The sequence below is a fragment of the Carcharodon carcharias genome, chromosome 32 (genome assembly GCF_017639515.1).
Source record: "Carcharodon carcharias isolate sCarCar2 chromosome 32, sCarCar2.pri, whole genome shotgun sequence".
Classification (NCBI taxonomy): Eukaryota; Metazoa; Chordata; class Chondrichthyes; order Lamniformes; family Lamnidae; genus Carcharodon; species Carcharodon carcharias.
The window spans coordinates 21511669-21531171 of NC_054498.1; the positions used below are offsets into that span (position 1 = coordinate 21511669).

At 42.0% G+C, this 19503-nt stretch overlaps 1 protein-coding gene across 1 annotated transcript in view; it reads left to right on the forward strand.

The window, feature by feature from the left end:
* Positions 1–19503, forward strand: part of LOC121272136 (fibrillin-1-like) — a 639088-nt gene that overhangs the window by 549022 nt on the left and 70563 nt on the right. Inside the window, exons 46-48 of the mRNA XM_041178628.1 lie at positions 4366–4482; positions 7119–7247; positions 17151–17270. Coding sequence (XP_041034562.1) covers positions 4366–4482; positions 7119–7247; positions 17151–17270 — 366 coding nt within the window. The remainder of the gene's footprint in view (positions 1–4365; positions 4483–7118; positions 7248–17150; positions 17271–19503) is intronic.

Consider the following 19503-nt stretch of genomic DNA (forward strand, 5'->3'; position numbering starts at 1 on the left):
TTCGGCCCTTCAAGCCTGCTCCACCATTCATTATGATCATGGCTGATCATCCAACTCAATAGTCTGCTCCCGCTTTCTCCCCATACCCTTTGATCCCTTTCGCCCCAAGAGCTATATCTAACTCCTTCTTGAAAGCATACAATGTTTTGGTCTCAACTACTTTCTGTGGTAACGAATTCCACAGGCTCACTAATGTGGGTGAAGAAATTTCTCCTCCTTTCAGTCGTAAATGGTCTACCCCATATCCTCAGACTGTGACCCCTGGTTCTGGACTCCCCCACCTTCGGGAACATCCTTCCTGCATCTACCCTGTCTAGTCCTGTTAGGATTTTATAGGTTTCTATGAGATCCCTCCTCATTCTTCTGAACTCCAGCGGATATAATCCTAATCGACTCAATCTCTCCTCATATGTCAGTCCTGCCATCCCAGGAATCAGTTGGGTAAACCTTCGCTGCACTCCCTCTATAGCAAGTACATCCTTTTTCAGATAAGGAGACCAAAACTGCACACAGTATTCCAGGTATCTCACCAAGGCCCTGTACAATTGCAGCAAGACATCCTTGTTCCTGTACTCGAATCCTCTGGCTATGAAGGCCAACATACCATTTGCTTCTTTACCGCATGCTGCACCTGCATGCTTACCTTCAGCGACAGGTATGCAAGGACACCCAGGTCTCGTTGCACATTCCCCTCTCTCAATTTATAGCCATTCAGGTAATAATCTGCCTTCCTGTTTTTGCTACCAAAATGGATAACCTCACATTTATCTACATTATACTGCAATTGCCATGCATTTGCCCAATCACTCAGCTTGTCCAAATCACACTGAAGCATCTCTGCATCCTCCTCACAGCTCACCCTCCCACCCACCTTTGTGTCATCTGAAAATTTGGAGATATTCCATTTAATTCCCTCATCTAAATCATTAATATATATTGTGAATAACTGGGGTCCCAGCACCAATCCCTGCGGTACCCCACTAGTCACTGCCTGCCATCCGGAAAAAGACCCGTTTATTCCTACTCTTTGTTTCCTGTCTGCCAACCAGTTTTCTCTCCATCTCAATACACTACCCCCAATCCCATGCGCTTTAATTTTACACACCAATCTCTAGGTGGGACTTTGTCGAAAGCCTTTTGAAAGTCCAAATAAACCACCACATCCACTGGCTCCCCCTCATCAACTCTTCTAGTTACATCCTTGAAAAATTCTAGTAGATTTGTCAAGCATGATTTCCCTTTCATAAATCCATGCTGCCTCCGTCCAATTCTGCCACTGTTTTCCACGTGATCGGCTATTAAATCTTTTATAATGGACCCTAGAATTTTCCCCACTACCGACATCAGGCTGACTGGTCTATAATTCCCTGTTTTCTCTCTGCCTCCCTTTTTAAATAGTGGGGTTACATTAGCTACCTTCCAATCTGTAGGAACTGTTCCACAATCTATAGAATCTCGGAAGATGACCACCAATGCACCACTATTTCTAGGGCCACTTCCTTAAGTACTCTGGGATGTAGATTATCAGGCCCCGGGGATTTATCAGCCTTCAATCCCATCACCAGTTTCCCCAACACCATTTCCCTACTAATAATGATTTCTTTCAGTTCCTCCCTCTCACTAAACCCCGTGGTCCCCAACGTTTCTGGTATGTTATTGGTGAAGACAGAACCACAGTATGTGTTTAGTTGGTCAGCCATTTCTTTGTTCCCCATTATAAATTCCCTTGTTTCTGACTGTACAGGACCTACATTTGTCTTCACCAATCTTTTTCTCTTCACATACCTATAGAAACTTTTACAGTCAGTTTTTATGTTGCCTGCAAGGTTACTCTCATACTCTATTTTCCCCTTCTTAATCAATCCCTTGGTCCTCCTTTGCTGAATTCTAAACTGCTCCCAATCCTCAGGGCTGTTATTTTTTTAGCCAATTTGTATGCCTCTTCCTTGCATCTAGTACTATCTCTAATTTCCCTTGTAAGCCATGGTTTGGCCACCTTTCCTGTTTTACTTTTGCGCCAGACAGGAATAAACAATTGTTGCAGTTCAACCATGCACTCTTTGAATGTTAGCCATTGCCTATCCACCGTCATCCCTTTAAGTAACGTTTCCCAATCCATCATAGCCAACTTGCACCTCATACCATTATAGTTTCCTTTATTAAGATTCAGGACCCAAGTCTCAGAATCAACTACGTCACTCTCCATCTTGATGAAGAATTCTATCAAAGTATGGTCGCTCATCCCCAAGGGGCCTCGCACAACTAGATTGCCAATTATTCCTTTCTCATTACACAATACCCAGTCAAGGATTGCCTGTTCTCTCGTTGGTTCCTCAATGTATTAGTCCAGAAAAACATCCCGTTTACACTCCAGGAATTCCTCCTCTACGGCATTGTTACTAATTTGATTTGCCGAATTTATATGCAGATTAAAGCCACCCATAATTACAGATGTTCCTTTATTGCATGCATCTCTAATTTCCTGTTTAATGCCATTCCCAACATCACCATTACAGTTTGGGGGTCTATACACAACCCCCCACTAATTTCTTTTTGCCCCTTAGTGCTTCTCAGCTCTACCCATACAGATTCCACATCGTCGAAGCTAATATCTTTCCTCACTATTGCGTTAATTTCCTCTTTAACCAGCAATGCAACTCCACTGCCTTTTCCTTTTTGTCTGTCCTTCCTAAATACTGAATACCCCTGGATGTTCAGTTCCCATCCCTGGTCACCCTGCAGCCATGTCTCTGTAATCCCAACTATATCATACCTGTTTACATCTATTTGCGCAGTTAGTTCATCCACATTATTGCAAATGCTCCTCGCGTTAAGGCACAAAGCCTTTAGGCTTGTCTTTTTAACATTACTTGTCCTATTCCCACTATTTTTCACTGAGGCTCTGTTTGATTCTCGCCCTTGATTTCTCTATCACTTTTCTTATTCCGCTTTCAGTCTTCTGTTCTTGTCTTTGATTCCCCTTCCTCTGACTCCATGCATAGATTCTCATCCCCTGCCATTTTAGTTTAAACCCTCCCCAATCACCCTAGCAAATGTTCCCCCAAGGACATCAGTCCCAGTCCTACAATAGTTTCCAGTCCGGAAAGATTTTGATTTAAAAATGCTCATCCTTGTTTTCAAGTCCATCCAGGGTCTTGCCCCTCCTATATCTCTGTAACCTCCTCTACAACCCTCCAAGATCCCTGCCCTCCTGCAGTAATGCTCTCTTGCACATCACTGATTTTAATTGCTCCACCATTGCTAGCCATACCTTCAGTTGTTTAAGCCCTAAGCTCTGGAATTCCCTCTTCACCTCTCTCTTTCTATTTTACTTTAAGATGTTCCTTAAAACTTAGTTCTTAGACCAAGCTTTTGGTCACTTGACCTAATATCTCTTTATATAACTTACTGTCAATCTTGTTTGAAAATGTTGCTGTGAAGTGTTTTGGGATGTTTTGCTCTTTTAAAGGCATTGTATAAATACAAGCTTTTGCTGTTGTATAGAAAGTAACGTAGGCATGAGACAAGCTTCTCTCTCCTGTCTAATCTTCACTACTGGTTACAACACCATATGGTAGCACATTAAGAGTATGACAAGGTACCTCCTTTCTTGTACTCTGCACTAGAGAGATGATGAAAATTGGAAATTTAGTAGCAGTTAATCTTCACCATTAACATGAGATGGACCATAAAGTTAATGATGGTACTGCCAGTCGCTGTTACTGACATGGGGGGAAAATTATGACTCGGTGGGTACAAAGTAACAACAATTACATAATTGAAAAATTGAACTTATAAAAAGCACGTTGTGCATCTGAATATTGTGCCCTGATTGCTCCATTACAGTACATAAAGCAAGATCAGAGGCATTCTGCACCTGAGTAAAGACCTGAATCAATCAGAGAGCTTAGTAAATCAACAGAAAAGATAACATGATGGACCAGTCTATTGAATCATGACTGCACATAGCCACTGATTTGTGAGTCATGGGTTTAATCCATATGTCATGCCACTGAGGAACAGGTTATGGATTTACTCCACCACTCTTATTATGGTCACACAAAGAGGTCCTAAGCAGAGGTTCCAGAGGTGGAGGGAAAGTCAGTGAGAGAGTCAGCCCATACTGCTCTTGTATGCCTTCTACCAATTAATTTCAGACTCGCATTGGCACTAGGTCAGCTAAAAGTGGCACATATATATATTGCAAAGGAACTCCAATCAATAGCAAAGCCACATCAAATGAATGTATGCCTGTTGGTCTGATTACTTACTTGAATGCTCATTTTTGATTTGTATAAATTCAGATATTAAATAAAACTTTTTTCCCAATGAAAAGACATTGATATTTCCCTTTCATTTGTGTAGATATTGATGAATGCGAACGGCAGCCATGTGGCAATGGAACCTGTAAGAACACGGTTGGCTCCTATAGTTGTTTGTGCTTCCCTGGATTCATGCTCTCACATAACAATGATTGCATTGGTAAGTTAATCATGTGTTTCCTGAGCTAAGCAAATGTTGAAGTCTACAAGGAAACAAATTGAAATGCTTTATATCTGATATGCTCCATGTACCTCATAATTAACTCTCTTCTTACTTCTCGTTTTGTAAGATGAAGGAAAGTTATAGGGGTATCCTTTCTGTTAAAGTGATTTCTCTATTTTATATTGAGAAAAACATAAGAAAGGAACCCACGTTCCTAAGGGGGAGCTGCACTCACTGGGAACACCACTTAGGAAACTGAAACCTCCCAGTTGTCGCCCTATGCCCCTCCTGTGCCCTGAATTGCTCCCTGTGGATTGATACTAAACAAAGTAGTTCATGACCTGGATCAAGTTAGGGATAAAGTCTGTAAACATAATATTAATCATAAAATAGGACTTTAAAGAAAGCTGTAGGTGTAGAAGTGTGGTTTTCAAACAGTCATACTTTATTTCTTTTAAATATTGAACATATTCTCTGCTTAAATAAAAGCAAAATACTGCGAATGCTGGAAATCTGAAATAAAAATAGAAAATGCTGGAAAAATTCAGCAGGTCTGACAGCATCTGTGGAGAGAGAAACGGAGTTAAAGTTTTGAGTCCGTATGACTCTTCTACTTATTCACTGCTTATATAGCTTTAGTTTGTGTTCTTAATGTTGTACCTTTATGTGAACCACTGTGACATAAATAAAATTCAATTACACAATCAAGGCATTGTTTACCATACAAATATGATATTTTTTCTGGCCCTAGTCCACAAATTAGCAAGGTTTATTGAATTGTCATAATGGGATTTGAATTCACAATCTCTGAATTGCTAGACCAGTATCATTTTAAAAAAACACAAGTCGAGTACAATATCAGTGGCAAGAAACATTTGTGCCACACAAGTGCGAGGCAATGACCATCATCAACAAGAAAGGGTCTAACCCCCCGCCCCCAAACTCTTGAAATTCAACAGCATTACCATTACTGAATTCCCCACCATCAATATCCTTGAAGTCACTATTAATGAGAAACTTGACTGGATCGGCCATGTAAATATTGTGACTGCAGCTCAAAAATTGGGTATTCTGTGGCAAGTGACCCACCTCTTGACTCCACAAAGCCTTTCTATCATCTGCAAGGCACAAATCAGGAGTGTGATAGAATTCTTTCCACTTACTTGGATGAGAGCTGCTCAACATCATTCAGAACAAGCAGCCCTCTTTATTGGTATTCCTCCACCACCAGCACACTGTGGATGTAGTCTGCACTATCTACCAGCTCCCCAAGACTTCTTCGACTCCAGCTCCTAAACCCACAACCGTTACTGCCTAAAAGGACAAGAACAGTAGGCATGTGGGAAGACCACCAGCTCAAGTTTCCCTCCAAATCACACATCACCCTGAACTGGAAATATTTTGCTGTCCCTTCGTTGTCACTTAGAACTCCCTACCCAACAGACTGTGAAAGTACTTTCACCACAGGTTTCAGGGGTTCAAGAATGTGGCTCATCACTACATTAAGGGCAATTTGGGAAAGACAATTAATTTTGTCTTGCCAACAACACTGTTATGACACACAGTTGCTAAAGGCTAAGTTATTTAAAATCCCTGAAGGAAACTTTGAACAACTGTCATAACCTATATTTTCAATTGGCATGTTTGAGATGCAACTCTGAATTCAGGAATAAAACCACCCAGTCCTCGAGAGGTTTTTTTATATAAATTAAATTAAACATTTATTAATTTAACAACAAATTTAAACACATATACATGTCTACAAATTACTACCATAATAACTTTTAAGCAAATCCCCAAATTAATCACCCCTAAAATCTTCATCAAGGCAACAATAACCCATAGATTTAAACAGACGCCAGGCAAAGCACATTATATCTTACGAATTCAAAATGAGGTTACTTTCAATCTGGTTCCTTTGCACAGTTTGTAGGCTTACAGGTGGCACAGTTATTACGTGCCTCTGACTCACACACACAACTCTTTTCTGCATATACCTAGCCTTCCCTTTGATGGTGTAAATTCTCATTGTATCACCAGGCCCTTTGAATTCCATCTCTTCTAACAATAAAACCCCTTTCATAGTACCAATTTTATTAGTAATATAAACATATTGCTTGGCGTCTCCTAGCTAGATGCAAGATTTTGCCCCCAGTCTTTGAATGGTTTATTCAACAATATGCAAATGTACTCTTTACCTTAACTTCCTTACTGTTTAACATCTTAAAGCTACTAAACATCAAAGCATCCAGACTAGCTGGCTTTAATCCAATTAAGACACACATGCTCACATCCACAGGCACAGACCCTACTACAAATCCACTTTAAAATAATTTCTAATAACATTATGTACATTAATATCTTCATGACAGCACCTACATCCCATGAATGAATAAAACTTAAAAATGTTGACACAAAATATACAACCAATCATAGGTTAATAATTCCCACTGAATTACTTTAATTCTTTTATGTTGTAGAAAATTGGGTTCAATTTTGCAAATGAGCAAGTGTTCAAAATTAAAAATAGAGGATCATATTAAAGCAGATCGAATAAGACAATCCTGTGACAGTATGAAATAAAGCAAAATACTAAAACTATAAACGTGACTATAATTTTGTGGTTTTTTTAGATGTTGATGAGTGCACTTCCTTGAATGGTGCACTCTGTAGAAATGGACAGTGCATCAATACCATTGGAACATTCCAGTGCCTCTGCCGTGAAGGCTATGAACTTACAGCTGATAGAAGAAGTTGTGTCGGTAAGCAAAGCTAATGAATTGAAGGGAAAAAAGTTGTAAGACATCTTGACTTAATATTTTCATACTTACATATGTATTTTAACATCAAAGCTGTGAACGCTTGTTGTAAAAGCCACTACTTTGTGGCACGTGATCACGCTTTCCTATTTTTCATAAGATTTCACAGCATTATACAGTGCTACATCTTAACCTCCATCTATGCTAATATATTAGATTCAATACCATGAGCTCTTATCATGCGTATTAACCCTTTTGTGTGGCACCTTATCGAATGCCTTTTGGAAATCCAATTATACTACATCTACTGGCTCCTCTTTATCTATCTTACTGGTTTCAACCTTGAAAAACCCTAACAAATTTATCAAGTTTTCCTTTTGTAAATCCATGTTGACTTTATACGATCTTACAATGATTTTCTAAGTGCATTGATAAAATTTCCTTCCCAATAGATTCCAGCATTTTCCCAACTGATCTCAAGACGACTGGCCTGTACCCTGTTTTCTCTCTCCCACCTTTCTTGAAAAGTGTTATTACATTTACCAACTTCCAAACTGCTGGGACCATTTTAAAATCTAGGGAATTTTGAAAAATCATGAGCAGCACATCCACTATCTCTGCAACTATATCTTTTAGAACCCTAACTTGTAGGCTATCAGATCCTGGGGATTGCTGGCTTTTAGTTCCTTACACTTCTCTAGTAGTACTTCTCTGCTGATAATAATTATCTGAAGTTCCTCACTTTTGTTAGCTTCTTGGTTACCCTTTATTTCTGGTATGTAATTTGTGTCTTTTATGAGGACAGACACAAAGGCCCAGATCATCTGATCCCAACAGTGGTCAATGTTTGCTGCTATTCAGAGGCACAACAGTATTGCAAGTTCAGGGGAGCCAGTTTATGCTGAAACCCTGAACTTGCAGTTTGTCAGAAATGATTTCATGGGAGCCTTCGCTGATTGCTGGCCCAGTACATTAATTGCTCTCTTAACATTTTAGTTGCATTCCTGAAAAGCGCAATTTTAAATGAAATGATGTTAATCGAATTAGATTTGCCCATTACAACCAGTATAAAAGCTTTAGTTAAATTCCATAGGATCTTTCTGTCATGAAAAAATTAAAAGCCTATACATTTAAATTCTGTACATTGCTAAATTACCATATTTGTAAATTTAAAAAATTTAAAAATAAAATAAATTTAAAAATATAAAATATGCTAACTTTTTACTTACCTCCCACTTGCTGTCTCTCCCGCTCACCGCCTCTTCCATTCTTTGCCTCCCCTGCTAGCAGCTGTTAACTTTTAAAATAAAATAAATTTTAAAACATGAAATATACTAACTTTCCACTTATCTCTCACTCTCCCACTTATTGACCCTCTAAATCGCTATGAGTGAAGGCCCGCGAGATGAGCGGCAAGAGGCAGGAAGCAAGCCAGAAAGTGAGAGCATCTTCGAGTTTCAGGGTTGCTGTAGTAAGCCACAAGCTGGAGAGGTGGCAAGCAAGAGAGTCGACCAGCAAGAGGATCATTAAGTGATACTCTGGCTTTGATTATAAAGATAAGAATGAAAGCAGGGAAGAGCACTTCTACCCAGATAGACGACCAGGTGGATGCTGTGGTCAACCATGTCTAAGTTTGAAAACAGGTCAAGAAGGTTGAGAAGGGTTAGTTTATCTTTGTCACAGTCACCTAAGGATGTCATTTGAGACTTTCACAAGTGCCTTTTCAGTACTGTAGCAGATACCCAATTGGAGGGATTCAAAAATGAAGTTCTGGAAAAGATGGGAACAGTTATGGGAGGCTGAAACATGTTCAAAGGTTTTGGAGTGAAAAGGGAGGTCGGAGATGGGACGATAGTCTGCAAAGACAGTGGGGTCAAGGGTTGATTTTTTTGAAGAGAGGAAAGATTATGGCAGATTTAAAGGAGAGATGAATAAAATGCAAAGAGAGTGAACTTTTAAAAATATCAAGTAACATGGGGACCAGGAGGGTAAATTGGGTGGTCAACAGTTTAATGGGAGTAGGGTCAAAGGAGCAGGATGTGGGTCTCATGATGAGCTCAGAAAGGGCACAAGGGGAGATAGGAAAGAGAGACTAGAGAAAGATGCAAGTTCAAGGCTAGGTTAGGGTGGAATTTTAAAAGAACTTTGGGATGATGAACTTGTGAAGGGAGGCAGCTGGCAGAGGCAGCTGATTGGATGAGCTCCTCCCACTTGTTGGAGGTGAGGGTGGAGGATGCAAAAAAGAGGGGTTTAAGAAGATGGCTTGCAATCGCTAACTTTGAGAATCCATACTGAGATGTGCAAAGCAGTCAAGGCACTTTCCATCCCAATTATTCCAGTGTTCAAGATGATGTGCAAAAATGCACTGGATCTCCCCTGCCCAGAACAAACATTCTAATGCAATCGCTTAACACACAATCCAAACCAATATTAGGGATACTGAAAGGGATCGATAACAGGGATGAACATTACCTTCTTCTCTTCTGGGGGCACTGGATTCAGTAAATATTTCAATTACCCTGGGCTGACAATCAGGATAAAGTACACATACCAGATAAAATTCAATATTTGGCCACATACTCCCATATTTAAAATTGCTTTCTGAGGTCCATATGATGTTCTTCAGAAGATTTAGGGGAATCACCTGCATTTTCACTGATTTTTGTAAGAAAGACTTACAATTATATAACATTTTTCATGACCTCGAGATGTCCCTAGTGCTTTACACAGGAACAAGGTTAAGCCATTTAGCCCCTCTTGCCTTTCTGCCAATCAGTGAGATTATGGCTGGCATGTGGTTTAACTCCATATACTCACTTTTATCCATACCCCTTAATACCATTGGTTAACAAAACCAATCCTGCTCAGATCTAAAATTAACAATTGATTGAGCATCAATAGTTATTTGTGGAAGAGAGTTTCAAGCTTCAACTTCCTTTGTATATAGAAGTGTTTCCTAATTTCACTCCTGAAACATCTGACTCTAATTTTTAAATTATGCCCCCTAGTCCTTGCCTCCCTAACAAGCGAAAATAGTTTCTATCTACTTAATTTTCTCTCCTTAATATCTTGGAAACATTGATCAAATTACCCCTTAACCTTCTAAATACCAGGGAATGCAACCCACAATGGCATAATCTCTCCTCATAATTTAATTTAATCCTTGGAGTCCAGGTAACCTGGTAAATTCTACACTGTGGTCCCTTCAAGACCGGTATATCCTGTATCCATATGTCCTTGTCCAATATATCCTTTCTAAGGTGTGATGTCCAAAACTGTTCACTGTACTACAGGTATGGTCTAACCAGGGTATTTTTATAGCTGTCATGGAAACTAATGGGACTAATAGCTGACAAGTCCCTGGACCTGATGGACTGCATCCTTAGGCAGAATATTTAGTGCCCGCTAGTGTCGGGCTTGCTTGGTGGCGTGAGCGGACTATGTGGCGAGAAGGCCAGAAATCGGTTTCACAACATCGTGAAACCAGTTTGCAATCATCTGCTCAACCCATTGATGGTGGGCCGCGTTCCCTGCCATCAGACGTCAGGAACCTCATTGTAACACATCTGCAAATCATTATAAGCCAGCCGCCAGAATCATCTCCCCTGCTGGATCATCCGTCCACGTCAGCATGATTGCAAGCCAGTGCAGAACACATCTTGACAAGTGAGACGTGCAGAAGTCGGGACTTACAGACGGGGCCTTGCCCACATCATGGATGTTAGAGGAGCAAAAAATGCTGGAGCCTGACAGCAACGGAGGAACATCCATGGCATGCTGGGTGGATTCTCATGGACATGACTCTGCTGCGAAGCAGTCCACAGAAGTTGGAAAGTCGCCATTGCGGGTCTGGTCACAGCAGTTGATGATCGAGAAGCTGGAGAGGAAGGTCCAGCTGGGTTTGGGAGAGTAAGATGTACTTTGGGGGTGGGAGAGGAAGGTCTAGGATCAATTGGGAGAGGAAGAGGTGTTAGGATGGGGTGAGGTTAGGGGGGGTAGAATGGAGGTGTCAGGATGGGGTGAGGTTGAGGGGGGTAATGTAGCTGTCAGGCAGAGGTTGAGAGGGGGGAGGGAGTACAGGGGAGGAGGGGGTAACGGGAGAAGACAGCCACCAGGGAAGTAGGTGGAAGGTGTAATGGAAGGAGTTCAGTGGGGGAAGGAGAGAGCTGGGAGTCCGGGGGAGGAAGGAGTGAGGAGAGGAGAGGGAGTAAGACAGGAGAAAGAGGTAAGGCTGGGGAAAATATTCGGGGTGTGGGGGGAAGGACTAAGGGTGGCGGAAGAAGTACAGTGTCTGAAGGAGTCAGGAAGGGGGAAGGACTAAGCAGTGTGGAGCCCGGGGGGTGGGGGGAATCCAGGGTGGGGGAAGGGGTTCCAAGGGAGGGAAGAGGTCCGGAAGGGGGGATGTCCACATGAACAAGCAAGGGAGGACTGATGACTGCCTCCTGGGGAGTGAATTGAGGGTGGGCGTGGAACAAGGGAATGATGAGAATGACAGAGGGCAGAGTGAGGCGGTAGGGTGGGAGGGTGAAGATTCGAAGTTAACGGTGGAAGGGACAGCAAGGGTGATTGGTTGGGACTCAGAGGCAAACACGGACCCTGGGGGTGGGAAGGAGGAGGTTGTGTAGGCGAATATAGATGGTGGTGGGACTTCTGGGATGGAAGGGAACGTGTGCCACCTGGACATCCCCAAAGGAAAAGGGTTGTGGCTGGTAGGTTACAAAGGGGAGGTGGAAGGTGATGCCAGGCGAGTCAACAGTGATGGGGAAAGGAAATGGGTGACTGGGGAAGGGGAAAAGAATGGGGGAGCGCACAAAAGTCCGGATCAAGAACATTCTGTCTAAATCGAAAGTGAAACGAGAGTCATGGTGGGCGAGAGCAGGTGCTGCATGGGAATGTGATCATTGGGTGGGCAGAGTTGCAGGTCAGCTCAGATGGACGACTGAAAACAAACCCCAGCAGTTAGCATTGAAAACGCTCAGGACATTGAGGTGTGTGTGAAATGTGAAGGATCACATGTGTGGAAGAGTGCTTGCACAAGGTTCCGAAAGGCCCTGCCACACACACACACTTGTCCCTCCAGAATCACTCATTGGTCAACTGCTCCCTCTGCGGTGACAGAGGACGAGGTTGAGGGGCTCACAGGCAAAGGAGACTCAGAAGGAGAAGACAACCTCTGAGATTCCTGAGTGGAAGACCCAGGGTGTCCAACTGCCACTCCTCCCTTCAGGTGCCCGGGGACCCCGATCTGACTCCTTGAGGGGAAGGAGTGCCCGAAGGGACATCAAGATGCCCCATTTTCCTCTCCCTTTGCCACTGCAGGAACTCACCATGGCTCCCATGATGGAGCGCAGGACTGCACACATCTCCGTGTTCTGTTGGACCAGGGTCTCCATGGCATCCACCGTCCTCCCCATGGAGATCTCTATACATGCACATGTGGGAACTACTTCATCAGAGAGCAGGTGAATGCACTCCTCCTACTCACATGCCACTCTGTTGAGGGCTTTCAACAGCTCTGTGTGGTGTTCCCCTGCCTTCTGCTGACTCTCCAGGCTCGTCATCTGACTGAGACCTCACATATGCCTCTTCCCCAGCAGTCCTCAGAGTGCCGGGGAGCTCAGCTGAACCTGCCTCCTCCTGTTGCAAATGTGTCTGTGCAGTGATCACCAGATTGTGACCCTGAGCCTGCTCTAGATTGAAGTCCCACTGAGGCGTGTGCCTCTGTGCTGGTGGAGGGTGTGGGTGAGCGCTGTGACAGGTCTACCAGGCTGCTTATTTCCAGCAGGAGATGAGGACCTGGATGGAGCTGAGGGACTGGCTAGCTGAGTGTGTTGGCTACTTGTGAACCAAAGTAGAGATAAATAGTGCATGGAAGCACACTAAAAAGCAAGAGAGAGAGCAATTTGTGTTGAGAGGGGGATGATGTGGTGCAGGATCCTTACGAGGGTGTTCACCACCGACCTCACCATCACCATAGGCACGGTCCATGTCCTCACCAGTCAGCGCAATGGCACGCTCCTCAAAGTGAGTGAGGGGCCTGATGTGGGACCTCTCCCTGCTTATTGAGCGGGCTTCTCCTGCGTAGGAACAGATGGAGAGAATGTGAGCAGGACACATGGCACTTGGTGGAATGTTGGTGTGGTGAGCAGAGGATAGGATGTGGATGTAAGCTATCGAGCTTATGAGCCTGATGGAGATGTGAGGGTATGTGTAGGAGTTAGTGGTGTTATCCCTTGAGGTGTGAGATCCCTGTGGATGTGTGTTGGATTTGTGACTGTGAGAGTTGAGAGTGATGAGAAAAGTGAGTTACCCTGGTGGAAAGGATGAGACCACTCATCCTATAGGGGCACTGGGTGGCTATCCCCTTTTCCAGGGTTTTGGCAAAGAACCACCGCCTGCCATGCTGGATTGATAATGCAGCTGCCCATCCTGCGGCCAGAGCAGGGGTGGGGGACATCTTGGCGAGCCTCCACAGCGTTCAAAAGGTGCTGGAGGGAAACATCATTGAAGCAGGGCCTGCAGTCATTTTGTCTTTTGGGGTCATCCTGTCTTCAGTGCGGCAGTCTTGGGCTGGAAGCACTGAGAAGTGTGCGCGCAGCTGAACTTTAAATATGGCTCCCGGCATGATGAAGTGGCGAGGTGATGGCGTAGCGGGCAAATGAGAGCCCACCTGCCACGGAAACAACGTGTTTCCCAGAAATGCATAATTAATGCGGCGAGTTTGGGATGATACAGCATGTTTACCCACCCGCTACCACACATAGTGCAAATCTGGGTCTTAAACGAAGTGGCTACAGAGATGGTGGATGCATTAGTTGTAATCTTTCAGAATTCTCTAGATTCTGGAAAGGTCCCGGCAAATTACAAAACAACAAATGTAAAGCCCCTGTTCAAGAAAGGAGGAAGATAGAAAGCAAGAAACTGTAGGCCAGTTAACCTAACTTCTGTCATTGGAGAAATTATGGAATCCATTATTAAGGTAGTAGTAGCAGGACATTTGGAAGATCATGTTACAATTAGCAATGTCAACGTGATTTTATAAAGGGGAAATAATGTTTGATAAATTTATTAGAGTTCTTTGGGGATGTAACATCTTTGGGGATGTAACAAGGATAGATAAAAGCAAAAGGATTTCCAAAAGGCAATCGATAAGGTGCCACTTAAAAGGTTACAGGACAGGTTAAGACCTCATGGTGCCGGAGGTAATGGATAGAGGATTGGCTAAATGACAGGAAACAAAGGTTGGTATAAATGGGTCATTTTCAGGTTAGCAACTATAACTGCCACAGTTGGGGCCTCAACTATTTAAAATCAATATTAATTGGATGAAAGGACAGAGTGTATTGTAACCAAATTTGCTGATAATAAAAAGATAAATGGGAAAACAAGTTGTAAGGCCAACAAAAGGAGACTGCAAAAGGTTATAGGTAGGTTAAGTGATTGGGCAAAAATTTGGCAGATGAAGTATAATGTGGGAAAATGTGAGGTCATCTGCTTAGATAGGAAGAGTAGAAAAGCAGAATATTATTTAAATGGAAAGAGACTACAGAATGCTGTGGTACAGAGAGATCAGTGTTCTCATACATGAATCACAAAAAGTTAACATGCAAGTATAGCAAGTAATTAGGAAGGCAAATAGAATAGTGGTCTTTATTGCGTGGGGATGTAATGAATGTAAAAGTGGATAAGTCTTGTTATAACTGTACAGGGCGTTGGTAAGATTGTACCTGGACCACTGTGTACAGTTATGGTCACCTCATTTAAGCAGGGATATATTTGAATTGGAGGGAATTTAGATAAGGTTCAGTAGGTTGATTCCTGAGATCAACTGATTGTCTTATGAGGGAAGGTTGAGCAGACTGGGCCTATACTCATTGGCGTTTAGAAGAATGAGAGGTGATCTTATGGAAATATAAAAGATTCTGAGGGAACTTGACAGGATAGATGCTGACAGGATGCTTCACATGGAGAAATCAAGAATAAGGAAGTATAGTTTCAGAATAAGAGGTCTCCCATTTAAGATAGAAATGAGAGAGAATTTCTTTTCTCAGAGTCCTTAATTTTTGGAAATCTCTATCAAGAGAGCAGTGGATGATGGGCCATTGAATATACTTGAGCTGAGTTAGATAGAACTTTTATCTACAAGGGAGCTGAGGGTTATGAGGGACAGGGAGGAAAGTGGAGTTGAGGCCATTATCAGATGAGCCATAATCATTTTGAATGGCAGAGCAGACCTGAGGGGCTGATTCCTATTCCTACTCCTATTTCTTACATTCTTATGTTTGGTGTACTTGGATCCCCAAGTTTCTTTGAACCTCCACTGTTTTCAGCTTATGACTATTTAGAAAGTACTTTTATCTATCCTTTTTAGGCCCTAAGTGGATGACCTCACTTTGCCTGCATATTGAAATCTATTTGCCACAATTTTGCCCATTCACTTAATGTATTGATATCCTTTTGTAAATGTACTCTTCTATCTACATTGCTGACAATGCTGCTTACCGTTGTGTAATCAACAAATTTGAATGTGTGGCTTTCTGTCCCATCTAAATCATTAATAAATGTTGAGAATAGTTGAGGCCCAAACAGATTCTTGCAGAATTCCGCAAGTCACACCTTGTCAATTAGAGTATCTGCCACTCAATTAATTTTCTAACCAGCTCAATAATTTAAATTCCATAAGCTTTGACTTTAGCTAAGTCTCAGTGGAACTTTATCAAATGCCTTCTGGAAGTCCACATAAATAACATGTATGGATATTCCCCTGCCCACTACTTTAGTCACCTCTTCAAAAAAATTCCACCAGGTTCATCAGGCATGACCTACCCTTTAAAATCCATGCTAGCTCTCTGATCAGATAAAATTTCCAAGGTGTTCATTCGCTCAGTCCTTAATAGTAGCCTCTAGTAAATTCTTGACACCAAATATTAGATTAACTGACCTAAAGTTCCTAGTTCCTCCTCTTGTACCTTTCTCACAGCCAGTGAAATACTGTTGAACTGTAATCACTGCTATAATGTAGGAAATGCAACAATTTGCATTAAAAAGTGGTATGGGATCTTATGTCCACTTGAGAGGCATCCTCACTGAAAGACAGCATCTCCCAGCAGTACACCATTCCCTCAGTGCCATATGGATTTTGTACTCAAGTCTCTGGAATTGGGCTTTGAACCCACAACCGTCCAACACAGAGGTAAGAGTGCTACCAAGAGAGCTACAGCTGAGATGCCTCTGTCAACTTTCAACTTTAATTCGACAAATGTTATTCTATAATGTATTTTGCTGATAAGTTTGGATGTTTACTACACCTAGAATGTATTGAGGAAATATAAGAATAGAAATTGTCACATTCACGCTTCCAAGGTGAAACTTCTTGCACCAGATGTATCAGCAATTCGGATCAGAGTCTGCTGAATTTTTATCAAATTGTTAAATCTACTGTTTATACTGGTTTTGAATTGTTTCCCAATATCATGTGTTTTATATATATATATATATATATATATCAGTATTTCAGAATTGGTCACTTCAGGCTTAAAGGCACCTTTCCACTTTTGAAATGAGGATTACATGTATTTAAGTGTCAGATGTTACATAAATTGATCACACATATAATGTTAAAAATAAATTAAAATAGTTTATTCTGATTTTCAATTAATTTTAGAGAATACTTTTTTTTAAAGATGACAAACATATCAAAGATGTAACAACTGGCTTACAATCAGGAAGAGGAGGACTTTTTAAACTGTGTATGTGTTAGGAACTGGTATTCCAAATTGCATAAAAGAATTAATGAAATTTATCATGGTACTAAGGAAGAAAAATGAGTCATTTTTTCAATTTACTAACTAGTGGGATTTCTGTGATTATATTAACATTTCCCTTACTGTTTCACTTTTTCAACAGATGTCAATGAGTGTTTAACAGTACCCCGCCCTTGTACACCAGGCACGTGTCAAAACCTGGATGGTTCTTACAGATGTATCTGCCCTCCTGGATACTCACTGGTTGATGACAAGTGTATTGGTAAGGAGTTTTATTTAGTGTTAATCAAGGTGAGGGATAGTGGCCAAGAAATTCAATGGTCCTGTGCCCATTTTTCAGGTATGAATCAGCTGCCTAAATATCTACTAAGTTGGATTGGGGCAGGGAGCACACATGCAATTGCAACCAAAAGTGCTCCACCTGCCATATTGGTAGAGGCAGAAAACGACACAGTCAATGCCCACTCTTCATACAACATTGGTACCTTTGCATATGCAAATAGGGATCCAGATGCCAGCTTGATGCCATATTCACATAATTGGACTACCCTGGACAAAGCTGAGGTGAGGTCAACATTCAGCCTAACAAGTGGTACTTATACGGACTACACAAGACCATTGTCAAAGAAGGGTGTGTAACTTTTGAAATACTTTTCTGAAGCTGGAGCTAAGAAGAGCAGAGATCTGCCTGTCAGGACTGCTGCAATGTATAAGAGCTGTCCCCTCCACTCTCAGTTTCCAGTCTCACTTCCATCCTGATCATTCAACCCACCCTCCCCTCCTTACCCACTTGATTGCTTTCCCCCTTCTCCCATTCACATCTCTGTTCTTTCCAATCATTTCACCAATCTTTTTGATTTCCTTCATCTTCCAGGACCCGCCTGAGTAACGATGCTGGTCACGCACATGCATGAAATTGAAATCTTCTTTGCTACCAAACTGCTCATTGATGTTCTGCAGGTGTCTGCAGCTGAGTCTCACCTAAACAAAGTTAGAGGCCTATTGGGTTGCCAAATGCCGACCTGCTCCAGCAAATGGCAGATTCCTGTACCCAAATTTCTAGGTCATACTTCTATTTTAGGAATGTGATTTTGGTGCTGAGCATGCTCAGATTCCCTACAACATGGCTAGGTACAGAGTAAAGCTTGTTCTACTTTGCACCAACAAAGTGTTTCACTCAATATTGTACCATTTTTTTCCCACCAGTCTGTCATCTCTGAGCAAGATTTGCAATTTATCTTAAAATAGCGTTTATATCATGTGCCACATGCCCGCTAGGACCTAGATTAGGATGACCCTAGCTCTTGAAGATAGGATCCTTACATTCAGCATATTGAGGAGAGTTTCAACCAATCAACACTTGAACCCAGCACTCCAAAAGTGAAAGATAACCCCGTTGTGGCACCCTGTCCCCAATCAAAGGTTTACAGAAATTTAAATTTGAAAGATTATACTATTTTAATTTAAAGTATGTTTTTTTTTCAGTTATCCCTTGTGCTTGTTGTTGTCATTCAGAGAAAAGCTCCCTACACACTACTCCAACCATGTACATGAATTCACCAGTTCACCCTTGAGTTACATTGGCAGAAAGAAAGCATGGAATGAGTAAAGACCCAGCAAAGCCATTTCAGTGGATGTACAATTTATCTATTGAACGTAATTAATCTTCAGAAAATAACCCAGAAAGAAATTGTGTGAAATTCCAGTGTGTGGCTGACCTTACAATCAACGTTCATATTCAGACTGTGCTTATTAGGATTGAATCTTGAACAATTTTGTATTGTTGACTCACAGCTGCTGGATGGAGGACACACAAAAAGCATTTCATTATTGTCCTTCACAACCAGCCAAAATTGGAGACTTTCAAACCATCAGTTTAGGCTGAATCTGCTTAACTCCCATTGTGGGAGTAGTTTATAGGCCTGCTACAGTAGTTACACTGCAGGACAATGCATACATGAAGAAATAAATGGGTACTTACATATGAATTAGGAGCAGGAGTGGGCCACTCAGCCCTTCGAGCCTGCTCCGCCATTCAATAAGATCATAGCTGATCTGGTTTTAACCTCAACCCCATATTCCCACCGACCCCGAATAACTTTCAACCTCTTGCTTATCAAGAATCTATCTACCTCTTCCTTAAAAATATTAAAGGACTCTGCTTCCACTGCCTTTTGAGGAAGAGTTCCAAAGACTCCCAACCCATTGAAGAAAAAAGAATTCTCCTCATCTCTGTCCTAAATGGGCGACAATGGTCCCTAGGACTAGATTTCCCCACAACAGGAAACATCCTCTCCACGTTGACCCTGTCAAGATCCCTCAGGATCTTATACATTTCAATCAAGTCGACTCTTACTCTTCTAAATTCCAGCAGCTACAAGCCTAGCCTGTCTAACCTTTCCTCATAAGACATTTCGCCCAATCCAGATATGTGTTTGTAAACCTTCTCTGAACTGCTTCCAACACATTTACATCCTTCCTTAAATAAGGAGACC